Consider the following 22,101-nt stretch of genomic DNA (forward strand, 5'->3'; position numbering starts at 1 on the left):
ACAACTTGCTGATATAAATACAATCAACAAATAAATTCCGCTGCCTGAAATCATTGCAAACGCACATGTAAGTCAAATGTTGTGGCCGACTTCCAAGGATATTCATTAGGATTTCACATTTTTGACTTTTAAGGTCACATCGTTCATGGGTCAGATAGCGCTCCAAGTGTGGTCTTTCCAATTTGTGGTCGGAATGTTCCAGAGTTTTAATGGGTAAGATTTTCGTTTGAAAACCGTAAAAGATTAAGTGCATTTTTTTTGGTTCTGGCTGAAAACTCCTGTAAATTTTTAAGCTTACCTTTATGCGGAACGATACGCCTATAAAGTGCAATGATATGACTATTAAGTCGAGCGATCTGACATTGAACAATCAATTGACCCATAGAACAAACTCACCGCATTGCCAGTAGTGCAGTTCAAAGGTAGGCTTATTGAAGTGGTTATGTTATGGCGGCCGGTAACCAGTTATCCTATATTCTCAGTAAATTTCACAAATCGAAAAAATCAACTAATCTATTCAATAACAATTTCTTCATACATGAAGCTCTATCAAATTAAAAGACCATTAAATTGAGCATATGATACTGTTCACTATATGTAGTACTGGACTTGCAATTGAAAATGAAACAGACACCCGTAGTACCCCATCCATAAAATGTGGAACAGAGAAAGGACAACATAAATCAAAGAACCATAGAACAGCAGGTAAACTTAAAGTCAATGATGTGTATAGATCTACCAAGTGACAACCATGAGATTTTGTCCAATTTTTAAAAACCAGTTTAGTGGAACACTAATAGCTAAAACAAAAACTAGAACATAATCATTATGAAAAGGATCGGAGAGACTTTTAAAGAACAACCCTGTGACCATAACCTTAGATAACCTTAGATAAGTACAAAACTATACGCCAGATGTATTTAAGACAGAAAATTAACACAAAAACTTTTTCACACCTTTTCAACACGAATTCTTGCAATTGCCTAGCCACGTGCAATAGTTGTTAATGTGAAAGAATGAACTGGAGCAGAAAGCAAAAGCCAAGTATATACTCACCTCCAATGATATCCTTCAAAAACCAGAAATGCAAACTACAGGCGTCTTGGAGTACCGTACTACATATTACAAAGACAAATCTAACCACACCTCTATATTAAAAACCCCACTTGGTATAATACCATAACCGCAACTTCCAAAGGTTTCAAAATGTTCGAAGTAGGGGGCAGACTCTGGAAAAGTAGCCAACTGTAACAATGGAGAACTGCAAGGGCCCTGACACTAGGGGGATGTATAGTATTCCACAGCATACAATCAAGTAGCCTATGAAATTCAGGCGGTTCCCAACTTTTTTAAAAATCATTGGACTTGCCTGAAAACAGAAAGTGCTTCCATCCACATTCACTGCATCCATATTATCCATCACACACTAACATAACACCAAGATATGAACGCCTTGCAAAAAACAGATAAAGATACAATCTGATCCACCCCCTTTCATAACATTAACTACATTTATAATAAAATATAAATACTCATATGCCAATCAATTCCAGTCCAACCAAAAAATACCTAATGCCAAATGGTCAACCCAAGGGAGGCTTAGGCCAGCTGAAAGAGCGAGACCAGATGAATAATTTGAAGGATAATTGATCTATATTACGTAGACAATCTTCATCAAAAGCCCATGCATTGTAAATTGTAAATATCTTATTATCCACTCCCCACAGGGCTTTTCAGGGATAATTTACAACACTGGTTGGGGGACTTTGCCAGACTGCTTAAGGTGCAGTTTACAAGTACTGAAGGAATGAGTGATGATGCCCCCATACATGAGTGTGAAAGTGAGATAGACCACTACACCGGGTACTACGTGCCCTACTCTTTACGAAGAGTGTGTGGGTTCTTTAACGTCCCACAGATTTATTACATGTGCAAGGGCTTGTGAGACGGGGCCTACGGTTTATCGTCCTTATCCGAGAAGACTAGAAAGTCTAACCATTTGCAGATGTTATTACAAAGGCAGCACTTTCTCCTCAGTTATTTAAAGACCCTGAGTGTTGGTCCGGCCGGGGTTTGAACCTACAGCCTCCCGCTCAGCAGACCGGCGCTCTCCCAACTGAGCTAACCAGGCGGCCCTCAAAACTTATTCATCTAAAAATACCTACAACAGCTTGGCACATGGAATTTACAAGATTAAACTTATTTCGGCGTCATACAAATCCATAAAGCTAAACGCTTCAATTGCTCATCAATTTAAAATTGTTTGACTTCATTTTTGTTCGATTTTCTTCACGACGTCAACACTGAAGTATGTGAACAATTGTTTTCCTGGTTATCCAGGTTCTCAATTATAATGAAGCACATGAACAGATGGTGATTTCTTTTCCTTCTGCTCTACCATTTAGACCAACACAATGAGGATATCGCTAATAATAAGCAGTGGTGACTGAAAAGGTCAACCATTTATTTTTTCACAACACAATACTTACAGTTGGGTAGGTCTATATTTGGAATTATTGTAAGTAAACACAAGTGACAACACACTTTTTTTACAATTAACCTTTCCTACGATGTACCTGATACTAAAAATGTTACTTAACCCACAATCTAGTACACATAAATGTTCCAGCTCAATTTTGTGTTGTGGATCAATTTTATACTTGGTTTAATTTATATTTCCCTTATTTGTCTTGGGCTATGATGTTTGAAAAAGAAGAAAATACAATTTAAATCAAGAACAACATTGCACCAAACACATAAGTTATAACCCACGATGGGGTTTGAAATATTTGCTTCCGGTCACCAACTTAGACACCGTAAAAGGTACTCATTCTTATCTTGATATAATACTACTGGAAAAATAGCGTGCTGAAAACAGTAAAAAGTAAAGAGAGAGAACACTGTAATGCAGTAGTTACAATGGAACTTTTATCTCGGAGATTGTAAAATACTGCAATTAGGACACAGTATACATAACAATCAATGCAAAATTATCATATTGGCAATTACACTACCTCGAGTTTACAGCATCATAGTACTGAATATCTATATTACAATTACCTCCTAAGTTATACACCTATTTCAATTACCGTTGCTTCGCAGAAGAAAAATGCATGATCCATGTTTCATAGCCTGTGGTGCATTACTGTAGCAAGTCTAGTAAGTTTTGTGTCCGCAACGAGCCTAGAAACCTAGAAAGCGAACGCTGCTGACGCTTTTATGCTATGTCAGCAAAATGTTAAGAGGACGGTGAAGAGAGTCTTAGAGTTTTCAAAGCAGCAAAAAAATGAAAAGGTTTCCGAAAAGAAAGAATGGAATCGGATACTCTATGATACAGCGAACACTTTGAAGCACATTCATGGATGTGGGTTTGCATACAACGATTTGAAAGCCAATAATGTTGTTTTAGAGAAGCGTCAAGACAAATGTCTCCACTCAGTAATTATTGACTTTGGCAAGAGTGCAGCGCTCAGCAAAGCCAAGAATCCTGTCCCCAAACCATCGTATTTGAAAGATCAATACAAGAACAGTTACATTGCCCTTGAAATTATCGATGGCACAGGGAAACCTTCAATAGACAGTGACGTGTACTCACTAGCATTCATGATAAAATCCGTTTATGTAATTATGAAGTTCAAAAGCATTGGAAAAGCTCCAAAAAGACCGTCAGTCTTAGAAGTGAAAGCGGCTTTACGTGTCACTGTTTAGTTCATTCAGTCCCCACATATTCTCTTTTTCTTTCTCAGTAATCTGGTGGCCTTTTAATTTGGTTATTGAGGAAATTTGGCCAGGACTGTTTCGTTTAGCTACAAAGAGAATATTACAATATGAAATAAACTGATTACCAAAAAAAAAAATCATATCACATGGCACGTGTCTCTTTCTGTTGAAACGCATTACGGCTTTGTAATGATTTGATGTCTTTTAATTTAGTTAAGGCTTTGATGAATTTGGTATTGAGTACAGTAAAAGAAGCTGCTTCATAGAAATTTAATGTCTTCCACGTAGTGGCGGGACTAATCCATAGCATATTATCAGTCACAATATCTAACTGCTGAAGATTGAACAAGGCGCTAGGAAAACTTTTAAGCCGTTTTATTATTCAACCTGTGATAGTATGTGTATCTTAGTTTTATAGTTTGTCTTGGAAGAGCAGTTTTCGAAGAGTTGGATAATGAAAATGTGTATATATCATTGGACTTGGAAAAAATGTTTGACACCCTTTTTTTATTACCGTATAGCACTCGTAAGTAAGGTAAGTTCTCAGGCGGAAAACGAAAAGGAACAGTGTTTAACATGTGTAATCGTTTTTCTCTCAATTAAATGGTCATAGTACTGACAAGTATTGTGGAGATTAAAAAATGCTTTATCAGAAATTGCAGTTACCTTTATTTCAGATTAGGGTACCTTGAATTACTCTTTTGTGGGCGATTTCTTGAAGTCCTAGGGTGTTCAGCTAACACCTCAAGAGACCGAGAGGTGTCAGACACTGGCTTTGAATTACTTAGGCAAATTAGCTGGCTGCCATTCAATGTGCAGCCAGCTACTTTGCATAACATTTTTTCACGCATCAAAGCTCATCATGCAGAGTAGCCAAAACTGTTAATGTCCGAAAATAACTAATTTTTAACACAATGGTGATGAAGTGGTGCAAGGTGAAATTGAGGAAAGTGATAATAACAGATTCCGCTCTACAGTATTTGGAAATGAAGCCACCTTTTCAACCCATTCCAAGTCATTTGCCGCATCTGCATGGAAATTAAAATATTAAGTTCAATGAATCAACTATGCACCCTATCACAGCACTTAAAGAACATCTGGAAGAAAAAATGCAGGAACAAGGACTATTTGGAGGGGAAGTGTTGACTGTGCAATTCGTGTTCCTCACAGTGTTGACTGCGCTATTTGTATTAAACACAGTGAAGTGAAAGTGGTGAACGAGGAAGGAGAAGCTTAAATGGCAGTGTTACAGAGTCAGCTTGTGAGCATGAGGATGAAGACAAAACTGGGCCTCCCGGAGTTTACTGTATCTTTAAGGCTACAATTAGGGACTGCATCAGCAATGTGTCCCATACTGACCAGTGTGCTATATTTCAGGGGCTTTGCTCTCATACTTATAGCACAGCTTTTGGAGCTCATGTTAAACAGCCTCAAGGGAGTGTACCTTCTTCAAAAGGATGACTTTATCTACAATAGATGATTTGTGTCAATGTAGCGAGCCATTTCACTCATCAATCCTCTTCAATGTGAAAATACTGTTTTCAAAGGCATGTGGTTCGACTTTCGGTTGGGAGAGACCTTAGAGGAACAGAGTTTATGTTCCTTTTGGTCTGCTTGCCGCTTATTTTTAGATATTTTGGTTCCCTGAATTTTCAATTGTACTGGCTACCTTAAAGTTCATTATTTGACTGCTTGTGCTTGAAAGCTTCCTTACATTTTGAATTAATTTGTTGTCTACAAGTTACTGCAGTGTAAATTTTCTTGGCTTCTTGACTGTTTGGGGTAAATTTTGCCCAGTGTGTTAAAGTTTGCTTGTTTGTTGACTGTTTATGTGTAAAGTTTGTTGGTTAATCTAACGCCCCTCTGCTCTGATCAAAGTATTTGCTGGCCTCTACTGCTTAGTAAATTTGCTGCAGTTGCCTGTTTTACTCTGTTTTGTTATTGTTGTTTAATGTGACTGTTCCATTTAAGATACCCATAAGAGAGTCACACAACTAAATAACACATGCAGGCTAAATAAGACAATAACTACAAGATGGCATAATAAGGGGGGACACAGCCCTTTGGCAGGTTATAGCGACTGCGGGTCATGCGCACAACAAAAACACAAACTTTACTTATTGCTCCACTTCCATGGGGTAGGACAAGAGAATAACTGGAGCTTTCCTTACCGCCCCAGCACTGCACACAAGACAAAGGCAAAGGAATAAGGTTATAAGGTGGTCCGAGGCATTCTTCCAATTCCATCCTGGGACACCACCAAACAATATGGGCAAGCGAAAAGTACAACAAGCCCAATCTCCCAGAATAGTTTAACACTCATGGTTCAAGAGATGACAAGGGGTTATAAGGGTATTGTGGGTAATCACTGAGACGAAATGGCAAAAAAGGAAGGGATTGTGTGTAAACTCAAAATTTGATAACTCAAAAATGATGACTAGAAATGTTCCAGTGTCATTGAAAGTCTACAAGATTGTGAGTCTCTCCAAAAGGACCTGGACAGTCTCCATGGCTGGAGCGATAATTGGCACCTAAAGTTTAACACCTCTAAATGTGAGGTACTAACCGTCACACGTAAGCGCCACCCATTTCACTACGATTACAAGTTGAACAACAACTCACTTAAACACGTCACTCATGTAAAAGACCTTGGAGTGACTTGCCGGACCTCACATGGGATACTCACATTAACGCTATCTTAGCTAAGGCCAATAGGATGCTCGCATTTTTGCGCCACAATAGTGTTATGTCGTTCACTACAGACCATAGGAAATTACTATATCTCACGTTTGTAAGATAATATATTGGCTACGCTAGCAAGGTATGGGCTCCCAGTACGATCGGTAGTATAACAATAATAGAGTCTTCAACGCAGGGCAACAAAATTCGTCTTAAACACGCACTGGCAAGTCAAGTCACAGTCTAAGGAGACGCCAAGGTCACACTCTTCCTCACAGGACTTGATGGTACTGCCATTAACCTTGTAGCTCATACAGATGGGCTTGCACTTCCTCGTAATGGTCTGAAGCTTGCATTTCTTACCATTGAAGGCTAGGCCAGAGGCAGCGGACCATGGCGACATTGTCCAGATCTTGTTGGAGAGTGGCGCCATCATCCTCAGACTTCACTTCCTTGTACACTTTAGTGTCACCTACAAACATTGCCACTTTGCTATTGAGGATAGAATCTGGAAGGTTGTTCACAAGAAGAGAGCAGGTCCTAGTATTGAACCCTGTGGGACTCCTGAGGTGACAGGTAGGTCACAGGATGTCGCGCCTAGTACGGTGACACATAGGCGCCTGCCACCGAGATACGCGTGAAACCGTGTGAGCAGGTTCCCCCCAAAGCCAGCATCCCTCAATTTTTCCATAAGGAGGTCATGTCTAACCTTATCAAAGGCTTTGGACATGTCTAAATACACACAATCTACTTGACCAGCTCTATCAAGAATAGCTCTGATGTAATCTAGGGCCTCCAGTAGATTTGTGACACATGAACGTCCACTCTGAAACCCGTGCTGACAGACCGCAATCAGATCTTCTAATCGATCCTTGACGCTGTTCAAGACAAAACATTCGAGGACTTTAGAAATAATGCAAAGTAGGGAAATTGGCCTATAGTTTTCAACATGATCTTTTTCATCCATCTCACAGACAGGCACTACATTGGCCAATTTCCACTCAGACGGTATGCAGCCTTCTCCTAGAGACCTGCTGAACAGCTTGCACAGTGATGGAGCAATGTAGTGGCGGTTTCCTTTAGAATTCTAGCCCGGATCTCATCTGGACTAGTTTGTTTGGGTCTAGTGATTTTAAGACAGCCTCAACTTCGCCGACATGCAACACAATATCACTAAAGGGAGGTTCTGAGGCTGGGAGTTTTCCTACGCCATTATCCTCTTTGTCCTCTTAAGGAACAGAGAACACTGAAGTGAAAGTTATTAAAAATGTCTACGATTTCTTCTGGGGTGTCAGCGGTTGGATGTAGGTTACCAGTTGACATGGAGGCACTTTGTGGTATGTTGTGCAACTTTGTGCGAGTTTTTAATACTGACCAGAGATGCTTGGGATTAATCTTGAACTCAATATTGGCAAACTCAAAGAAGTCATAACTGCTTTCTCTGATCGCGCACTTTACTTGTGAACGCAGAGTTTTAAATTTGACTTTTAGTGACCCCGACGTGTGCAGTTTCCTGCGAACAGTTTCCTTTTTTCTTGATAAGATTGATTACGGCACCTGTGAGCCAGGGCACGGGGTTTAATTCCTTGGTTGGAATACTGTCTTTCACCGCAGCAAGACACAGGTCTTTCCAGGTCTGCCCACAGCTTTCAAGGTTGCCCTCACCCACCACACCTGTCAGATTATCTGAACACAAAGCGTTTCTAAGGCCGTCAAAGTCTTTTTTTGCATAATCATACAGAGAGCGGTGTGTCTTGAGAGGGGCCTTAACTAAGGTGTGGAACTCGAAGATGGAACTGTGAACAAACCTGCTTTGTCTATTTCAAGGACTTCAGACATGCTTGTTTGGTCTGGAAAATTGGTGATAACTAGGTCTAAAACACTAGTGCCACGCATGGGCTTGCGTTGAACTTGAGTTAAGTAGTGATCGTGTAACGCCCTCAAAATGTAATTTACAAGGACAGAATACCAGAACCAAAAATCCAAGTAAACCACTTAACACGGTGCGCGACATAAAACGAACTCGACAAGAAGTGAAGGAAGTAACATGAACAGATTTATTGAACCAGAGATCAATGTTCCTAGCACAGAGGTCACAACTTGATACAGAAGAATCGACGGGTCGATTGACAAGACAAAAGGTCCTTAAGTTGTGAACTCAGTACAAGTCGTACAAAGTCGGTTCGAACTGAAAACGATAAAATCGAACGAAAACTTAGCTAAAAATACATAGAGTGCAAATATATCTGACTAAAAACCGATGATACCAAATAGCGAATGACAACTAAATAACACTAGAAAATATACTAAATTAGCCTATAAAGTGATTAAAGTAATACGATGATAAAACTGCTGGTATCAATCACTCAGCATACTCATGTTGAAGAGTAGCGCATAAGAACCCTTAAAACCACTGTAGCTCAGTGATGAAAAGACTAAATAGATTCCTCGCATAAACAGAAAAGATTACAAAAAAAACGATGCTGCAAATTGATAACCAAAAACTAAGCCCAATAATTCCTATGATGAAATCGATACTGAAAAAACTAAGAACAAAAGGAAAACTATACTCACTTTGGTTTACACACACACCAGTGCTATCTTAAATCAAAAGCTTAGCTGAACTTGATAGTTGATGAGCACGAGTGCAGATAGAAATGAAGCCCCAATGGCTGACAGAAGTTAACACCATGAAGTCTACACTAGAACTGAACTAACTAAGATGAAAACGCTAAATTTGTAATAAAGAAAACATGCTTGAAAACGATCTAGAAATTATTACGTATTTCCCAGGCGGACATAACAAAAAAGGGCTGGGAAAGTAGCCGTGGGCTTATCAATAAAAATCATCATTTATGTAGGCAATAATCGATTTATAATAACTACCGTAAGCAGTTCGCACACCAATAAGGGATAACGAAAAGAAATCACGTTTCAAAACCAACATTCCGGCCCCTTAAAGGCTGAACTAGGGGAAAGCCTTTGTAATGAACTATAACAAGAAGGGTTTGAAACGTGGCAATGGGTATAAAAACTAAGACTAAGCATGCATTACTAATTAAACGTTGAAATGTCCATACTAATGATAAAAAATGTTATAGCTGATGTTAATCCTTGCTTGGTGGAGCTGCCGTCTCCAGTAGAACTAACTTGTCAACAGGTCTGTGAAGTACGGAAGTGCTTGTCTTCAACTTAACGGATCGTACAAGACCATCATGGCGGTTGGGGTACACTTCCAGGATCCGCGCAAGTGGCCAGGAACTACGAGGTTTGCTTTCATCAAGCACTAAGACAACATCGTCCACTGCAAAATTCCTCTGCTGCTTGTGCCATTTCTGCCGTTCTTGAAGAGAGGGAAGATATTCACGTACCCAGCGTCGCCAAAACACATCTGCGAGGTACTGTACTTGGCGCCAGCGGCATCTGCTGTAACAGTCTTGCTTCAAGAAGGTACCAGGGGGAACGGAAGGTCCCGCTCGCAGCAGAAGCAGATGGTTGGGTGTCAAAGGTTCCAAATCACGGGGATCGTCTGAAACTTTAGTGATGGGCCGCCCGTTCACTATGGCTTCGACTTCACACATCAGAGTTGTTAGGCCCTCGTCGTCAAGTACTTGCTCTTTCGTTAAGGCCCTTAAGACCTTGCGCACTGTGCGGATACATCGCTCCCAAGCTCCACCATGATGAGAACCAGCAGGTGGGTTAAACGTCCACTTGATGTTGCGCTGGAGAAGGTAGTCGTGAATCTGAGACTGATACAAACTTCATTATATCGGCCACGGTGACATCTCTCGCTTCCCTCTCTACGATCTGGTCGACCGTATCTCGCCACTTAACTCTCATAGCATAAGGAAGCCTGTCTATAATCTTCTTCAGGTTGTCTGGGTTATCGAGCTTATTGAGGTAGGCGATTTCCTTCAACGTATTAACGCGGCTAGTTAGTTGAATAGAAAACTGTTGTAAAGCTGGTCCATCATCAGTTCTGATTGTTGCGTTATCTACCAGCCTTTTTACGTGTGCGGCGGCAATCTTATAATTCTGCCCATAGCGTTCTTGAAGCAGCCTCCTTGCCTCTGTATATCCTTCTTCTTCGCACATGGAGAGACAGCTTTCCATTAATTCTTGAACGGCTCCAGAAGTATACTGTACAAGATAGTAGAGACGTGCACTTGAACTCAAGGTCTTTCTTTCTACGATGTGTTCAAAGGCGCGCATAAAGTCACAAAAGTCGATAGGGCCGCCGCTGAACACTTGCAGACTCGGCCGCGGTAAGGTGAGCGCTAACACACCTTGCTGTTGCTGCTGAATAAGCTGCTGGATGGCTTGATTTTGACGCTCGTGGTTTTCTATCAGGCGCTGGAATGACTCATCTTGGAGGCTAATTGCACGATTATAATCTGGAGAAACGTGTTGCTGAACTGGACTGGCTGTGGGATACCATTCGTGAGCGCGAGGATTCAGAGAATGCTTCAGTGATATTGACCCATCGTTATGCTTATTGAGATGTTCACGCGAAGGAGTAGCTGCTGGGAAGGTCCTTTCAGGGGTTGGGTTGCCTTTGGTACTTCCCACTCGTGGAGTAGAGGCGATCTTGGCTTGTGGAGTTAGCTGGGGTGAATATTCATTTGGATCCCTTTCTTTTGAGCAGGAACTGATCTCTCGATGCTCGATTGCTTCATTTTCTTCATAAGCTCTCCTTTCGGCCTCAGCCTCGGCTATCTCAGCTTCAAGCTCTATCTGTGCCTTTCTTTGCTGGAGTCTCATTTCTTCGATTTGAAGCTCGTGCAGGTTTTGAAGGGCAGCTGCCCGAGCCTCAAGTGTTGCCTTTCTCGTGGCCACCTCAACCTTTGAGCTGGCTGAACTGCTGGCAACGGAACGCGTGTGAAAGGATACGCGTGACCCAACGGTGCTAACGAAATCGCGTGGTCGAACGTTTATTGGCGTTACTTAAGTTTGAAGTGCTGGCTTTTTAAGCCATGAAGTAATTTCCTGTTCCAGTTCTGATACAATTTCGAGCACTGAATTGTAATATCGTGAGGACTCCTCCTGTTCTGATTCAGTTTTTATGAGACCGTGATAAGCCTCGTGGGCAACCTGAAATTCCTGAAGGACTTGCTGCAATTCCTCGCGAACTTTGTTAAGTGCCTCGATGTTTTCGCATTCTGCCATTAACTTGTTCAGTTTGTTTACCTTTTGAGATACATGCGCATCGGTGGAACTACGAACCAATTTTAATTGATCAATTAATTTGCCATTTCTGGAAGCCATCTTGCTAATCCGATTACTCGTCAATTTAGCGGGACAAGCTGACGACTGACAGGTCTAAAAACGTAACGCGGATATGACGTGCATGACGTGACAGATTCTTGGAATTCCTTCACGGTTGGAAGATTCGTGAAAGGAGGATGTGCATCAAATTCGAACAAAATGTAATTTACAAGGACAGAATACCAGAACCAAAAATCCAAGTAAACCACTTAACACGGTGCGCGACAAAAATGCTTGTTCATTGGCACCTCTGGAGGTATCAGGGGTGTCCCATAAGATTTTTGGATAGTTAAAATCGCCACAGATTACCATATTGTCAAACTCCTCGCAAACCCAGTGCAGAAAATTATTGAATAAATTAACCCAACACAAATCCAGATCCGGCGGTAAAAAGAACAAAATAAAAATCTTCCTCGATCTTGGGAAGTGGTGACCGAAGCCGCTATGACCTCTAGTTCTTGTAGTTGTTCAGGTAGAGGGATTTCGCGTATAGACTTGAACGCAGCGTTCTTGATTGCGATAAGCACATCACCAGCACGATTGTGAGATTGATATTTCCTGAACATGATATAATTGTCTTTAAGGATCTCACAATTAAAATTCCCAGGCATTATATAAATATGGGTTTATTATTATACTTTGTTACCTCTTTTGTTGTTTTCTTTGTAGATGTTTTCTCACATCTTTTGTCAGCATAAATGTATTGTAGGACCGCAGTGTGAAGTTAGGGGAGATCCAAACAATTTTGTACCTCCAGAGGCGTTCCAGAATGGGTAACGTTGCTGCAGCTTTGCCACCACTATTATAAGACAAGCGAATAGTCTTGTTCGGGAAACTGTTCATTGATATTTGCGCTCAAGGCAGCCAGTAGAAATTGAGTTGAGTGTTATTTAACATTCGAAATTGTGTTAATGTTTTTTGTAGGTACTTTGTTTATTTGGTTTTTTGTCTGTTCCGTTACTTGATTCAACTTTGCCGTGAGAAAACATGTAACCTCATCCCCATGGCTTTTCCCTAAAAAATGAGAGGGCTGGGAACAGGCCCTGGCATTGACTGGTCACGTGTCCTTATTAAATATTCATATGAGCGCTAATGTATGAATCCCTGTTCTCAATTCTCCTTCCTCATTGGCTGAGGGCTTTTCTTCAAAAATACATTAAATTTATTGTGATTAATTTTCCCAGGACATAGCGAAAATCTCCAAGTGAAACTTGCCATTTTTGCTGCGTAGAAATAGCAAAATTTTGAAATGTATGGGTATTTATGGAGGAATCAACTCTTACAAAGGTTCATCCGCGAAATTTAATTTGCCGTCTTTGCTTCGATGCATTTGAGAGCCATCATTTGATTACTGTGTATGGTAGAGCAAGTAAAAAGGCAGGCAATGAGGAAGACCTTGCCTCAAAGATTCAAAATGTTCGTGGAATTGAGATCACTAAAAGTGATTCCCCTTAGACACTGATATGCAGGAAAGTGCGATGGATTTGTGTCCCGGGCAGGCGGTTTTAGAGAAAGGGGTATGCAAATGCAAATAGAGCTGAAACAAAAGTGTTCAGTGAAGCGTTCTGCCAAGCTCTTCCCATTGTGCAAGCTTCCTTCAACACACTCAACCAGGGAGCTCTGTCATACCTCTGAAAGCTATTTTAAGCAACTCAACTTAGGAGATGCTCCAACTCAAGCAATGCAACAAGAGTGCATGAAGGACACTACTCTTTCCTTTTCGCCTCTAGCATCTGCACTACAGGATGAATCATTGCTGCCTGGCGACCCCAAAATCATCAATGGTGACACTGAAGAATTCATTCGAGTAGCTAACACACAACCAGCTGTTATTGCCGATGTTATAAAGCAACGGTGCCCAAGTGTGTTTACAGCCCTAAAATTGGCCATCAAAGATGAAATAGCTGCAGCTTATCAAATTTTATACAGATGCTCCAATGGCTCAGTTTTATACAGCAACAGGAACAGCTTCAAGAGTTTGAGGGACTTTGATTTTGATCGTGTTTGGACAGAAATAAAAAGTAATGGCCTTTTCTTATAGAGGTCATGAATGCGGTGTCTGGGAAGAACTTGGGAATAGAAAAGCCGAGCTTGATGTGCGTGTTTAGTCCTGCTTTCTCTACTAGGTTCTTATGAATGAACGATTGCATGAGCTGAGTCTGTTAATACGCACTAACACAATACTTATAATTGAGAGTGGATTTACCAAGAAGGTGAGGTGTTCTTACGTTTGTATTGTTTTTGTGTATGTGCATAGATTCAAATGGAAGTCTTGCTCTTTGCTACCTGATCTAGATAGAAGGCACAATTTTTTGCATGTTTCAGTCACTGTGACTTTTTCTAGTTTAGGGCCAATAGTTATTCTACTACTCTTAGGACTTCTATTACCTTAGGGGCCAAAATTTGTTACCCTTAGGACCTTCATTACAATTGAGGCCTCAACAGCATACAAGCTTTACTTGGGAATGATTTTTTATCAATTCAAGTTAATTATTACTATGTTGCCGAGGTGTCATGTGTGAAATATGAGCACCTTAGCACTGAAAAATTACAAAAGTGATAATCTTTAACTGACCACAAGTGAGTTTGTTTAGCAAGTAGCCAGAATAAAAGCAGAAAAACAGAAGATCTCTTCAACAATCGAGACTTCGAAAAGCTCACTCAAATCAAGTGACTCCTCTTGACACATCCAAGCCAATGACTTTGTCAAGTCGGCAAAATGTTTTGCAGACGTTTTTTCCCATTTCTGACAGCCATGGGGGCCCAGAAGCGGGCAATTTCGCAAGGAACAACTTGTAGCAAAAACTAACGCAACAGAAAGGGTTTTATTCAGAAGACCCATTTCAGATCGTCAAAGCCATTAAAGATCGTTTTGTCTATGTACAAAAGGAAATGTGGAAACAGATGTAAGTTAACTTGTGGTATGGTTTTTAAAAAGTGAAAAAAAACCCAAGCAAACGTGACCTTTGAGCGAAGCTACAGTTGTGTTACAGGGGACAGGGCTGTTGACAATTTGAGTGCTCTCTTATTTTAAACACCTATTTCAGACTTTAAGTAAAGCTATAAAAATGTTAAAAGCAGACGAGCAATAAAGAATGAATACAATTTAGACAAAACAACTTTATTCACCATAGAGTTCTAGGAATTGCTTGAAATATTCTGACAAACATATCACTTCAATTCAATTCGTTTTAACAGATGTTGGGTGAAGGACCTTCGCTTGTGAAATTTTTTTCAATGGTCGGTGAAAAAGCGTTTGAATGGAGGTGATGTTCTTCCGAGGAGACCAGTATCGATATAAGATCTCTCCTGATCAAGTTAAAGACAGGGTCAGTGCAATGGAGGATTACTTACAATCTATTGCTGAGAGAACCCCAGCAGGGACAGGGTTACCACTCATCAGCAAGTTCAAAATTCCCTGAATTTTCACTGACCTTTCATTCAAGAGAAACAATCGATGTTTACGTTCGCTTTAGCTTTTTGTTCAGGCTATTGATATTTTTCTCTTCATTTTAAAGCTCTTTCCACTCTTTGCAGAAAGAGGAAAAAGGAATTTAGAAGAAAGAATTAACAATGAAAACAACTGACCACAGCTATCAAAAGTATCAGGCATAGAGTGTCATATTGATCGCTTTGCTTGTTTTGCAGCATACTTTTCATCTTTTCCAAAACAAAATGCATTTCAAAGTCTTGAGAAAAACTTATGAACTGTAAACCATAGAACAGAATTCGCTGACTTTTCCCTGAATTTGACAATATCAAAGATTTTCCCTGACCTTAAGGAAGGGATAACATGCAAGATTTCATCAGTTTCCTGAAACCCTGGTTCACGTGATTCAATTTTTGCCATTTTTAACGCCCATGGCGGGCCAGAAGCTGGCGATTTTGCCAGGAAAAATTTACTGGATAGAATAACGCAACAGAAAGGGTTTCATTCCGAAGAACAACGGAAGATTGTCAAAGCCATTTACGAGGGTTTTGTTTCTGTGCAGAGCGAAATGTGGAGACACAGAGGTAAGTTAACTTGTGGTATGGTTCATAAAAAAGTGAAAACAAACCCAAGATTTATCTCACAAGAGCAAAAGCGACCTTTGAGTGAAGCAAGAGTTGTATTACAAGGGACAGGGCTGTTGAGAATTTGAGTGCTCTCTTATTTCAAATGCCTATTTCAGACTTTAAATAATGCTATATAAAATTTAAAGGCAGACGAGCAACAGAGACTGAATACAATTTAGACAAAACAACTTTATTCATCATAGAGTTCTAGGAATTGCTTGAACTTTCTGACAAACATATCGCTTCAATTCAATTCGTTTTAACAGATGTTGTTTCAAGGAGCTTTGCTTGTGAAATTTTTGTAATTGGTAGGTGAGAAAGCGTTAAGTTTGAATGGAGATGATGTTCTTCCGAGGAGGCCAGTATCGATATAAGATCTCTCCCGATCAAGTTAAAGACAGGGTCACTGCAATGGAGGATCACTTACAATCTGTTGGTGAGACACCCCCAGCAGAGATAGGGTTGCCGCTCATCAGCAAGTTAAAAATTCCCTGACTTTTCATTCAAGAGAAACAATGGATGTTTACGTTTGCTTTAGCTTTTTGCTCAGGCTATTGATATTTTTCTCTTCTTTTGAGGCTCTTTCCACTCTTTGCAAAAAGAGGAAAAAGGAATTTGGAAGAAAGAATTAACAATGAAAACAACTGACCACAGCTATCACAAGTGTCAGGCATAGAGTGTCATATTGACCGCTTTGCTTGCTTTGCAGCATTTTTTTTTGTCTTTTCCCACAGAAAATGCATTTCAAAGTCTTGAGAAAAACTTATGAACTGTAAACCGTAGAACAGACTTCCCTGACTTTTCACTGACTTTGACAATATCAAAGATTTTCTCTGACCTTAAGGAAGGGATAACATACAAGATTTCATCAGTTTCCTTAAACCCTGGTTCAGGTGATTCTTTTTTTGCCATTTTTGACACCCATGAGGGGCCAGAAGCTGGCGATTTCAACAGGAAAAATTTAATCGAAAGAATAACCCAACAGAAAGGGTTTCATTCCGAAGAACAATGGAAGATCGTCAAAGCCATTAAAGATGGTTTTGTTTCCTTGCAGAGCGAAATGTGGAGACACACAGGTAAGTTAACTTGTGATATGGTTCATAAAAAAGTGAAAACAAACCCAAGATTTATCTTACAAGAGCAAACGCGACCTTTCAGTGAAGCTAGAGTTGTATTGCAAGGGACAGGGCTGTTGAGAATTTGAGTGCTCTCTTATTTCAAACACCTATTTCAGACTTTAAATAACACTATATAAAAGATAACAGCAGATGAGCAATAGAGAATGAATACAATTTAGACGAAGCCACTTAATTCACCATAGAGTTCTAAGAATTGCTTGAACTATTCTGACAAACGTATCGCTTCAATTCAATTCATTTTAACAGATGTTGTGTGAAGGACCTTCGCTTGTGAAATTTTTTTACTCGGTGGGTGAGAAAGCGTTAAGTTTGAATGGAGATGATGTTCTTCTGAGGAGACCAGTATCGATATAAGACCTCTCCCGATGAAGTTAAAGACAGGGTCACTGCAATGGAGGATTACTTACAATCTATTGCTGAGACATCCCCAGCAGGGACAGGGTTGCCACTCACCAGCAAGTTAAAAATTCCCTGACTTTTCACTGACCCTTCATTCAAGAGAAACAATCTATGTTTACGTTCGCTTTAGCTTTTTGTTCAGGCTATTGATATTTTTCTCTTCATTTTAAAGCTCTTTCCACTCTTTGCAGAAAGAGGAAAAAGGAATTTAGAAGAAAGAATTAACAATGAAAACAACTGACCACAGCTATCAAAAGTGTCAGGCATAGAGTGTCATATTGATCGCTTTGCTTGTTTTGCAGCATACTTTTCATCTTTTCCAAAAGAAAATGCATTTCAAAGTCTTGAGAAAAACTTATGAACTGTAAACCATAGAACAGAATTCGCTGACTTTTCCCTGAATTTGACAATATCAAAGATTTTCCCTGACCTTAAGGAAGGGATAACACGCAAGATTTCATCAGTTTCCTGAAACCCTGGTTCACGTGATTCAATTTTTGCCATTTTTGACGCCCATGGGGGGCCAGAAGCTGGCGATTTTGCCAGGAAAAATTTACTGGATAGAATAACCCAACAGAAAGGGTTTCATTCCGAAGAACAGTGGAAGATCGTCAAAGCCATTAAAGATGGTTTTGTTTCCTTGCAGAGCGAAATGTGGAGACACACAGGTAAGTTAACTTGTGATATGGTTCATAAAAAAGTGAAAACAAACCCAAGATTTATCTTACAAGAGCAAACGCGACCTTTCAGTGAAGCTAGAGTTGTATTGCAAGGGACAGGGCTGTTGAGAATTTGAGTGCTCTCTTATTTCAAACACCTATTTCAGACTTTAAATAACACTATATAAAAGTTAACAGCAGATGAGCAATAGAGAATGAATACAATTTAGACGAAGCCACTTAATTCACCATAGAGTTCTAAGAATTGCTTGAACTATTCTGACAAACGTATCGCTTCAATTCAATTCATTTTAACAGATGTTGTGTGAAGGACCTTCGCTTGTGAAATTTTTTTACTCGGTGGGTGAGAAAGCGTTAAGTTTGAATGGAGATGATGTTCTTCTGAGGAGCCAAGTATCGATATAAGACCTCTCCCGATGAAGTTAAAGACAGGGTCACTGCAATGGAGGATTACTTACAATCTATTGCTGAGACATCCCCAGTAAGTTAAAAATTCCCTGACTTTTCACTGACCCTTCATTCAAGAGAAACAATCGATGTTTACGTTCGCTTTAGCTTTTTGTTCAGGCTATTGATATTTTTCTCTTCATTTTAAAGCTCTTTCCACTCTTTGCAGAAAGAGGAAAAAGGAATTTAGAAGAAAGAATTAACAATGAAAACAACTGACCACAGCTATCAAAAGTGTCAGGCATAGAGTGTCATATTGATCGCTTTGCTTGTTTTGCAGCATACTTTTCATCTTTTCCAAAAGAAAATGCATTTCAAAGTCTTGAGAAAAACTTATGAACTGTAAACCATAGAACAGAATTCGCTGACTTTTCCCTGAATTTGACAATATCAAAGATTTTCCCTGACCTTAAGGAAGGGATAACATGCAAGATTTCATCAGTTTCCTGAAACCCTGGTTCACGTGATTCAATTTTTGCCATTTTTGACGCCCATGGGGGGCCAGAAGCTGGCGATTTTGCCAGGAAAAATTTACTGGATAGAATAACGCAACAGAAAGGGTTTCATTCCGAAGAACAACGGAAGATTGTCAAAGCCATTTACGAGGGTTTTGTTTCTGTGCAGAGCGAAATGTGGAGACACAGAGGTAAGTTAACTTGTGGTATGGTTCATAAAAAAGTGAAAACAAACCCAAGATTTATCTCACAAGAGCAAAAGCGACCTTTGAGTGAAGCAAGAGTTGTATTACAAGGGACAGGGCTGTTGAGAATTTGAGTGCTCTCTTATTTCAAATGCCTATTTCAGACTTTAAATAATGCTATATAAAATTTAAAGGCAGACGAGCAACAGAGACTGAATACAATTTAGACAAAACAACTTTATTCATCATAGAGTTCTAGGAATTGCTTGAACTTTCTGACAAACATATCGCTTCAATTCAATTCGTTTTAACAGATGTTGTTTCAAGGAGCTTTGCTTGTGAAATTTTTGTAATTGGTAGGTGAGAAAGCGTTAAGTTTGAATGGAGATGATGTTCTTCCGAGGAGGCCAGTATCGATATAAGATCTCTCCCGATCAAGTTAAAGACAGGGTCACTGCAATGGAGGATCACTTACAATCTGTTGGTGAGACACCCCCAGCAGAGATAGGGTTGCCGCTCATCAGCAAGTTAAAAATTCCCTGACTTTTCACTGACTTTTCATTCAAGAGAAACAATGGATGTTTACGTTTGCTTTAGCTTTTTGCTCAGGCTATTGATATTTTTCTCTTCTTTTGAAGCTCTTTCCACTCTTTGCAAAAAGAGGAAAAAGGAATTTGGAAGAAAGAATTAACAATGAAAACAACTGACCACAGCTATCACAAGTGTCAGGCATAGAGTGTCATATTGACCGCTTTGCTTGCTTTACAGCATTTTTTTTTTGTCTTTTCCAACAGAAAATGCATTTCAAAGTCTTGAGGAAAACTTATGAACTGTAAACCGTAGAACAGACTTCCCTGACTTTTCACTGACTTTGACAATATCAAAGATTTTCTCTGACCTTAAGGAAGGGATAACATACAAGATTTCATCAGTTTCCTTAAACCCTGGTTCAGGTGATTCTTTTTTTGCCATTTTTGACACCCATGGGGGGCCAGAAGCTGGCGATTTCGCCAGGAAAAATTTAATGGAAAGAAATAACCCAACAGAAAGGGTTTCATTCCGAAGAACAATGGAAGATCGTCAAAGCCATTAAAGATGGTTTTGTTTCCTTGCAGAGCGAAATGTGGAGACACACAGGTAAGTTAACTTGTGATATGGTTCATAAAAAAGTGAAAACAAACCCAAGATTTATTTTACAAGAGCAAACGCGACCTTTCAGTGAAGCTAGAGTTGTATTGCAAGGGACAGGGCTGTTGAGAATTTGAGTGCTCTCTTATTTCAAACACCTATTTCAGACTTTAAATAACACTATATAAAAGTTAACAGCAGATGAGCAATAGAGAATGAATACAATTTAGACGAAGCCACTTAATTCACCATAGAGTTCTAGGAATTGCTTGAAATATTCTGACAAACGTATCGCTTCAATTCAATTCATTTTAACAGATGTTGTGTGAAGGACGTTCGCTTGTGAAATTTTTTTACTCGGTGGGTGAGAAAGCGTTAAGTTTGAATGGAGATGATGTTCTTCTGAGGAGACCAGTATCGATATAAGACCTCTCCCGATGACGTTAAAGACAGGGTCACTGCAATGGAGGATTACTTACAATCTATTGCTGAGACATCCCCAGCAGGGACAGGGTTGCCACTCACGAGCAAGTTAAAAATTCCCTGACTTTTCACTGACCCTTCATTCAAGAGAAACAATAAATGTTTATGTTCGCTTTAGCTTTTTGCTCCGGCTATTGATATTTTTCTCTTCATTTTAAAGCTCTTTCCACTCTTTGCAGAAAGAGGAAAAAGGAATTTGGAAGAAAGAATTAACAATGAAAACAACTGACCACAGCTATCACAAGTGTCAGGCATAGAGTGTCATATTGACCGCTTTGCTTGTTACAGTATTTTTTTTTGTCTTTTCCAACAGAAAATGCATTTCAAAGTCTTGAGGAAAACTTATGAACTGTAAACCGTAGAACAGACTTCCCTGACTTTTCACTGACTTTGACAATATCAAAGATTTTCCCTGACCTTAAGGAAGGGATAACATACAAGATTTCATCAGTTTCCTTAAACCCTGGTTCAGGTGATTCTTTTTTTGCCATTTTTGACACCCATGGGGAGCCAGAAGCTGGCGATTTCGCCAGGAAAAATTTAATGGAAAGAATAACCCAACAGAAAGGGTTTCATTTCGAAGAACAATGGAAGATCGTCAAAGCCATGAAAGATGGTTTTGTTTCCTTGCAGAGCGAAATGTGGAGACAGAGGTAAGTTAACTTGTGATATGGTTCATAAAAAAGTGAAAACAAACCCAAGATTTATCTTACAAGAGCAAAGGCGACCTTTTTAGTGAAGCTAGAGTTGTATCGCAAGGGACAGGGCGGTTGAGAATTTGAGTGCTCTTTTATTTCAAACGCCTATTTCAGACTTAAATAACACTATATAAAAGTTAACAGCAGATGAGCAATAGAGAATGAATACAATTTAGACGAAGCCACTTAATTCACCATAGAGTTCTAGGAATTGCTTGAAATATTCTGACAAACGTATCACTTCAATTCAAGTCATTTTAACAGATGTTGTGTGAAGGACCTTCGCTTGTGAAATTTTTTTACCCAGTGGGTGAGAAAGCGTTAAGTTTGAATGGAGATGATGTTCTTCCGAGGAGACCAGTATCGATATAAGATCTCTCCCGATCGAGTTAAAGACAGGGACACTGCAATGGAGGATCACTTACCATCTGTTGGTTAGTCATCCCCAGCAGGGATAGGGTTGCCGCTCATCAACAAGTTAAAGATTCCGACTTTTCACTGACCTTTCATACAAGAGAAACAATCGATGTTTACGTTCGCTTTAGCTTTTTGCTCCGGCTATTGATATTTTTCTCATCATTTTCAAGCTCTTTCCACTCTTTGCAGATAGAGGAAAAAGGAATTTGGAAGAAAGAATTAACAATGAAAACAACTGACCACAGCTATCACAAGTGTCAGGCATAGAGTGTCATATTGATCGCTTTCCCTGACTTTTCACAGACTTTGACAATATCAAAGATTTTCCCTGACCTTGAAACATCTTTATT

At 39.7% G+C, this 22,101-nt stretch overlaps 1 protein-coding gene across 1 annotated transcript; it reads left to right on the forward strand.

Moving 5' to 3' along the window:
- Nucleotides 1-3,219: 3,219 nt before the first annotated feature.
- Nucleotides 3,220-3,708, forward strand: LOC140934356 (uncharacterized). The gene has a single exon (XM_073383996.1). It carries the CDS (start codon nt 3,220-3,222, stop codon nt 3,706-3,708), a length of 489 nt encoding a protein of 162 aa, XP_073240097.1.
- The last annotated feature ends 18,393 nt before the right edge of the window (nt 3,709-22,101 follow it).

This window comes from Porites lutea, chromosome 4 (genome assembly GCF_958299795.1).
Source record: "Porites lutea chromosome 4, jaPorLute2.1, whole genome shotgun sequence".
Taxonomy (NCBI): domain Eukaryota; kingdom Metazoa; phylum Cnidaria; class Anthozoa; order Scleractinia; family Poritidae; genus Porites; species Porites lutea.

Excerpts from the sequence above, each read along its gene's own strand:
- LOC140934356 (XM_073383996.1), top strand. The coding sequence starts at position 3,220 with ATGCTATGTCAGCAAAATGTTAAGAGGACGGTGAAGAGAGTCTTAGAG.